The 7,655-nt window shown below is 37.2% G+C and overlaps 2 protein-coding genes across 6 annotated transcripts; both read right to left on the bottom strand.

The window, feature by feature from the left end:
- Positions 1 to 906: 906 nt before the first annotated feature.
- On the bottom strand, positions 907 to 3,851 carry LOC110931513. 5 transcript variants are annotated; one of them, XR_004888287.1, is made up of 7 exons: positions 3,427 to 3,851; positions 3,294 to 3,354; positions 3,133 to 3,192; positions 2,765 to 2,827; positions 2,489 to 2,656; positions 2,199 to 2,406; positions 915 to 2,100 (listed from the first exon to the last, which is right to left on the bottom strand). XR_004888287.1 is itself a non-coding variant. In XM_035987388.1 (4 exons), exons 2-4 carry the CDS (start codon positions 2,489 to 2,491, stop codon positions 1,976 to 1,978), a joined length of 321 nt encoding a protein of 106 aa, XP_035843281.1. In that variant the 5' UTR covers positions 2,492 to 2,656; positions 2,765 to 3,062; the 3' UTR covers positions 907 to 1,975. The 5 variants fall into 5 exon arrangements, 1 of the variants encoding a protein (XP_035843281.1); XR_004888285.1 differs by having other exon boundaries at positions 919 to 2,100; positions 2,199 to 2,391; positions 3,113 to 3,192; XR_004888284.1 differs by having other exon boundaries at positions 919 to 2,100; positions 2,199 to 2,391.
- A 431-nt stretch (positions 3,852 to 4,282) lies between these two features.
- On the bottom strand, positions 4,283 to 5,494 carry LOC110931515 (early nodulin-75-like). The gene has a single exon (XM_022174905.1). It carries the CDS (start codon positions 5,492 to 5,494, stop codon positions 4,283 to 4,285), a length of 1,212 nt encoding a protein of 403 aa, XP_022030597.1.
- Positions 5,495 to 7,655: the final 2,161 nt, after the last annotated feature.

The raw sequence follows: 7,655 nt of genomic DNA, 5'->3' as shown, positions 1-7,655 counted from the left end.
TTCATACAATATATTCATATATATATATATATATATATATATACTAGCCATTTACCCGCGCGATGCGGCGGGAGTGACGATTTACAATAGGATTCTCATTTACCGTTAGTTTATCAGTCGTCTCGTGATATATTGTATAGTACTTAAGTTAGTTTTCTTATTCATGATATGTTGGCACTCGTTTTTCTTACAAGGCGGAAATCCGCGCGATACAGTGATGTCAACAATTAAGACTGCCCATTTTTTTCTTTCAAATAAGAGTAAGTTACTACCTACCACATCACTCCATTCGTCAGCATTTCTTAAGGTTGTCAGACTTATGGGTTGGATGCGAATGGTTTTGATGCATCAAAGGATTGAACAGTTAAAAAAATAGATGAGATTGATAATAATTTAATTTTAGGTTTAAAAAGATAAAGTAGAATAATACTTTGTTAATAACTCAAAAGTAAAAAAGACAACAATGTAATAGTTTGTTGATAACAGAAAAGTAAAAGACAACAATAATGTAATTGAAGTTTAAAAAGGTACATATATTATTTGTTTTGGTTATGTGTTGTCATGTAATTATTTTTCTCATAACTTAGCTTAAAAAAAGTCAACCTAATTTAACCCGAGTTCAAATGACTTGATGATAAACCCTGTAAATACCCTTGTTAAGTACAAACAATGAAAAATACACAAAGAATATAATGTTATTCACTCGATCTATGTGATCAGACTACGTCTTACAACAACAGACCTAAAGAGACCTCTTATTGATTTCAATTAAACACATCGTACGCAATTTAACAAAGTCGAATTTTAACGTAAGCAATAAGAATTGTTCAATTCAAAGTAAAAAACTATTTTGATCTTTATTAAACAGAAAGATACCTATAATCTATACACAAACAAAAGCAATAACAAAGTCAAACATGCATATATCCAAGCATCCATACAAAATTCAACACTTCAGAGTTCATAAACAGAAAATCAACAGCCTTGCACATATATTACAGATACATCATACATTTACTGTCACTTTGATGCAAATTGAGAATTATTATATCCTTCTTCTACGCGATTTCTAACATATCAAATGATTACGCAAAATTCACATATAACATGTGAGCAAGAATCAATAAACCTACATAATTGACTATCAAGAAACAAATCAAGCCAAATCAAGCCATAATTGACGATTTTAGAATACTGAATTTTGAGAGCTACGTATTAACTTTTATTTTTACAATCGAGCCAAATCAAGTCGAGCCATCTCGGTTTAAAACCAAGCCAAACCCGAGCTTAGATTTTCAGCTCGGTTTCAAATCTGAGCCGAGCCGAGCCAGAATTGACCGTTTCATGATCGCTGGAGCTCACCTAACTGCGGGATTTACAAGCTTGACCAGATTAGGGTTCGTGGAGAGTAGAATTAAAAAAAACAGAATGTAGATGAAGTATTTGAACCACAGAACCCCTAATATCTAACCATTAGAATAATCTGAAAATGTAGATGAGGTACTCTCAAACCTTCTCAACAGATCCTCCGTAGTATGTACCTAATCGGACCTCTCTCCATTAGCAACCCCTATGGTCTGTGGCACCCAAAGTTTGTGTTCGCCGCCGGCGGCCGCTACCATCACCTCATCAGTCTTCAACAACCTCAAAACCATAAAAAATACGAATATTATTTTGCTACATCAGTCCCTAAGCCACAAACCCACCAAAAATACAACCTCAAAACCATAAAAATATTAGTGTGGTGGCAATGTGAACAAACTTATGGGCATATGAAAACCCAAAACGTGTTGCCAAAGCTACAAAGACATGTAAAGGTACTTCGGGTCACTTTTATCAACCTGACTCGTTTCAATTTTGACTAAGATTTTAAAGTTAACCCATTTGACCCATTAGTAATCATATTGTTAACCATTAAATGACCTTAGAATTCAAACCAAATCTTTTGGTGCATATGATGGAATTTTAAAGCATGTCACTCATGACTTACTCGATTAGAATCCATTTCCGAAGCAAAACCTTTTCCAACCACTTCTTTATATATTTGCAACCTACTTTCTTCCATTTTTAAAGCACTCTCAGCACCCTTGAGGACATTTCCTGCCATCAACTCAACCACTCGTAAAGTGAGAAGAAAGAGTAACATATTGTACGGTGATTCGTTATCAAATAATATTGGCTAATAGATATAGATTCACCTTCGGGTGCTTTATTGAGTCTACCAGAACCGGATTCCGTAGAAACCGCTCCTTGTGAAGCAGTCAAAGCCTCAGCAGCGTTTCTTTGACTTTCCGCAGCCGCCATTTCAGGTGCTTCTTTTGCAGCTTTTTCGGCTTCCAATGCTATCGCTTTTGCTTCTTCCTCTTTCTTCTTTTCCTCTTGATGCCTGGCCTGCACACATCAAGACTGTTTAATTAGCCAACATCGAGACTGTTTTCAATTGAAAGTTCCATTTAATACACAACTTACCATTTAATTAGCAACTTACCATTTAATACACAACTTACCATTTAATCAGCCAACATCAAGACTGTTTTCAATTGAAAGTTCCTCCCACAATACACAAACAGATCCTCAAGACTCGGTCCTAGCAAATCAATAATTAAAACATTATCCTCTGCATCTACACCGGACCATTTTATGGAAGGTATACCACCTACAAGTGAAAATAAAACATTACAAATCATATCATTCTGAGTGAAATAAAAGATAAACATATAAATCTGCATTGTTATATTACTATCAAACCACACATACTTCCTACCTGAAGAAGACTGTACAACTTAGCTTCATACAAAAGTTGTGGATGTTTAGTCTTATTATACTCCTGCAAAATCAAAAAACCAACATTAGCTCTAAACTCAGATACTGTTTTACTAATTATTGAACTATCTTCTCCTCCAATTGGAGCATCTGGATGCGTCATGTTTGGGATGCATTGTGCATCTCGTTAAAGTGGATCAGTAAATTTAATAAGATCTTTTTCCATTGTAACCAATTTTTCATTTAAGATCTTGACTCTAATAATATGAAGGGAAGTCAAGGAACCAAAAACAGAAAAAAAAGAACACATATTAATTATCCATACATACCTTCTTCTAATATTACATACCTTCTTCTAATATTACATACCTTCATAGTAAGCATGCACAATGAATGAATGACAACCACCAAATACCAAAGTTAACATAACTGTCCACCACCATCAGTTTACATTAGAAGTGTACATTAGAAGAGCTGGAAATCAAATGACACAAACTATAAAAAATAGAAACTGGACAGAACAAAATTACCTTGTTCGTATTCCCATAAACTATAACATTGTTGTCTCAGCTGCACCTCTTCTCCATCGTTCTGTGGTGAACACATGTTTTAATCTTCATCAAATCTTCAAAGGAAATAACCATAATCAACAAAAAAAATTACCTTAGGGATGTCGAGTAGTCGAAATGGCTAACCTAACCAGACAACCACCATCTATAGCCGCCGATGATAGCAGAATCAGAATGGATCTGGTGAAATCTTCATCAATCGCTTGCAGTTTTTGAATCGTCGCTAGAGAGAGGGTGAGGGGAAAGAGAGAGAGAGAGAGAGAGAGAGAGAGAGGCGGAGGCGGATAAGAATGAGATATGTGAAACCCTAATCGCATCTTCCGTCCATGCTATTTTATCAGTGTTTTGGTTAATCTTTGTTTCTGTTTTGGTGCTTTTAGGGTTCATGTTTATAGAAAAATGAGAGATGCAGATGGTTTTGAGAGGGAGAGAGATCAAAAGGAAGAAGAGACTGTGAAATGAAAAGACAAGACAGATGTATGGGGAAGTGGGGATGAGCGGGATTTCAAAAGTTAAATGAAAAACTTTGGCCGCCCAAATGAGATGAGCGGGGTATGTGTTGAAAACAATTTTTCAACACTTTGTGCTTTAAAGGTTGTACAATAAGCTTCAAAAGGTTGTAAAGTGGCAAAAGACCATTCTATCCTTCCTATATGCTTTATAAAGTAGTATATATATATATATATATATATATATATATATATATATATATATATATATATATATAATAGCAAATGAAATTTTAAAAATAAAACATCCCATACATTGAAAGGAGTACATAGCTGCCCTAAACGAGACTTTTAAATAAATAATTTGTCCACAAAGGGACTAAAAGAAGAAATACAAGTCCACACAGGGACCGAATACATAAATAAATGTCCACGCAGGCACTTAATTGAAATTTAAAATTACAAAACAAATAAATAAGGATTTTAATAATCCCTCTTCTTCTACTTCCCTTTTATGAGGCTTGCCAAACCCTTCAGTAAACCACGGCGGCTCCTATGCTCCTCCTCTACCTTTTGTCCCACCTCATGCAACCGTTGGAAGATTTCTTGCTGCTGTGGTGGTTGGATCTGTGGCTGCTGCTGCTGCGGCTGAGGTTGAGGAGGTGGTGGGTATTGATACCCATATGCTGGGTACCTAGTTGGGTACGCAGCTAGAAAGGGTCCTCCAGGGTAGAGAGCATTGTAGTTCACCGCCTCGAGGTACGGGTCAATAATAGGGGCATTGTTGTAATTGTAACCCGTGTAAGCTTGTTGCTCAAACGGGTTATATGCCGCTGCGCCGTGGTAAGAAGGAATTGGGTTATCATAACCCATTTGTTGTAGTGGTGGTGCGACTGGTGCAGATTCGACTTCAGAAACAGGGTTTGAAGGCCCACCCATTTGCGGGTCTTCATACAGCTGCGGGTAGTGGCTGTTGCTCGAGTGTTGGGGGGTGCTGAAGTGGAAACCCCCATGCACGGACATCCGTGCACCTGTTCTTCTTCGCCTCGGTGGTTTCGGAGGCAGTTGCTGCTCTGGTGCTGGCCATGGTGGCGGCGTGACCGCCTGAAAATGCGGATCCTCAGAAGGGACCTGTTGGTGGGGTGGTGAGTTGCGGTGAGGGGGAGTGTACTCCCACTTGTATGTGGCCCATCTTTCTGCAAAAATGTCAGGGCCCCTGTAAGGCGAACCATGAAAGGATGAGCCACTGGAAATCTCAATGGGATGCGTCGGCGTCCCAGTTGGTAGCATCTCAGGATCCGGGTCTTCATCCATCTCCATGTCCTGCATTTCAGGATTGTGGTCAGCGGGTCCCAAAGGGTTTTGACCCTCTGGTTCTTGAATCTGGTTCATTGGATTGAACCGGCTTTGGAAATAGGGGGTCGGGTCCTGGAAGGCATGGTGCGAACCCGATCGCTGCAAAGGTATGAAGGAATGGTGAGAGTGGTCGGACTCGTCATTCTGATGCAACCCGGATGAATCATGATAAGATGGTGAGGAGCTAAGCGAGACCGAGCATCTCACAGGCTCAAGGTAGGTCCTCCAGTCTTCATGAGGACTTGATCCGAGTGATGCGGATGGTGTGCGCCTGTGAGATGGCCCAGCTTCGTGATCATTTCTTGTTAAAACTGAGGCCTTTCCTCTTCCAACTCTACCTCTAACACGTGGCGGCATTTTGTCTTTGATCCTGTCAAAACAAACAAAAGAAACAAACAAAAGAAAACAATTTAAGATTAGGATTAATCTTAAGTCCTTTGCCTAGACTCGGAAGTCAAGGAATGTGCAAGTGTGTCATTGAGATTAAACACAAAAGGCTAGTGTTTAATTCACTCAATGTTGGCTCTGATACCAACCTGTCACACCCCGATATTTCCACGTATTACCGGTGGGCCCGGTGGGGAGTATCGTGACGTAGTTGATATCATCATAGTCAATTAATCACAGTTTAATGCACAGCGGAAGTCTATAAGTAATTATACAAACTGAGTTGAAAGTATAACAAAATATTACACAACGATTTGTAAATGGATCCACAGGCGGATCTAAAATAGAAAGAAATATTGTTCAACAGACTTTAAGTATTAGAAGCTTGCAAGACTCTTTATTTAATACTCAGGAGTTTTCCAGCCCATTACGCTTAGTACCTGCACTTAGTCTTTTTGAAAAATACGTCAGTTTACACTTGTAAATACAATTAACCGAATCTTTTGAAAATATTTAATAAAATTGATTTAAGTGCACAAGGCACAAATATTCTTTTATAACTTGGGACAATTATTAAAATAATCTTGTATACAGATTTATATGTTTGTCGTCCGTTCAGGGCCCGGTTAGAAGAGCCGAGACAAGATTAATAGACACACCACTTAGTATAGGCGCACAAGAAGTTTCCTCACAAGTGAGATACCGTTTTACATACGCAACGGTCAGGTGTATGCCTACACCCCGTGCTTAAGTCGTGGCCATTTCTAATGAATGAGCCGAGGATATCCAGGACACGGTCATTAACCCCCCAAAGGCATTGCATCAAACAAAACAGATTAAAATGGGTTATGTAAATTTATTAATCACAATCCGATTAAGAGATTTCATAACCGACCAAGCGGTATTATTAAATACCGTATCCCAAGCTCGTATAACGGAAAATAAGTTAGAAGTGTTTACCTGAGCTAAAATTACTTTATTCTCAGTCGTATTTCAAATTAGCAAGTACAAGTAGCTTTTACTGGGCTCCTAAATCTGGAATGAAGGTTTTAATAATCACTTAGATTCCTAACTGGTCTTATTTAAGTTTAAACTTAGACCGGTTAGTTTTAATGAAAGGTTTACAGTTCAAAATGCAATCTTAAGCGGAGACCGGATTAGAATGTGATTTAGACCCAACAAGTATGAAGACTTGTATTTAATGGGTAAACTAAACACATTCTGGATTTTGAAGTAAGAATGATAAGGTTTGACCCGTTTCGGTCAATTTATGTAAACTAGTTACATAAACCGTACCGAACGCGAATATGCATAATGGGTAACCAAATGAGTCATGTACAAGTTCCACAAGTTAATATGCCTTAAATATGTCATGATATCAGTAGGATATCTTCTATTATGCCCAAAACGAATTTAAAACCAATTTAAGCCCCGTAAGGGTATTTTGGTCATTTTGCAGTTTATAAAAGAGGTTAAGTAGTAAACTGAGGTTCTGGTCTAAAATATACAGTAAAAATATAAACTTTATCATGTTACATCAGTAAGATATCATACATATGTGAGGTTTATCATTTGTGACCAAACTATGCACCGCAGGGGCATTTTGGTCATTTCACATATGCTTTAAGGGTCAAATTTGGAAATCTGAAATCAAGACTTTTACTTACTGTTAAAGTATAAAAATTTATTTTTAAAATCAGTAGGTAACAAGTCTTAGGTGCTAAATATGGTTTTAAACCATACTATGCGCCTAAATCGCATAAAAGTCGGTATTTGACGATATTTGGGTTCTTTAAGGAAATCTGAGATTTTTATAAGTCTCAACTGTTTAAAATAATTTATTTAATGTATAAAATCAGTAGAAAAAGGTTTGACATGCAAATGATACATAAAACTCATTTATTAATGAAAAGGGCATTAACGTCAATTACCAAGTCCATGCAAGAACTCTATGTTATAGTCCGCATAAAATTTGAAAAAAATTTCCAAAAGTCCCAAAATATTATATTATAATAGTGGGTAGAAAGTTTGGTGCCAAAATTTGGGTTTAAATATGATTTATGCCAAAAATGCAATTTAATTAATAAAAAGCTTTCGTTTTACGATATTGTGCATAACTCTTATTTCAGAC

Source organism: Helianthus annuus, chromosome 3 (genome assembly GCF_002127325.2).
Source record: "Helianthus annuus cultivar XRQ/B chromosome 3, HanXRQr2.0-SUNRISE, whole genome shotgun sequence".
In the NCBI taxonomy this organism is placed as follows: domain Eukaryota; kingdom Viridiplantae; phylum Streptophyta; class Magnoliopsida; order Asterales; family Asteraceae; genus Helianthus; species Helianthus annuus.
The sequence above is the reverse complement of the archived record's forward strand: the minus strand, read 5'-3'. Positions and strand labels throughout refer to the sequence as shown.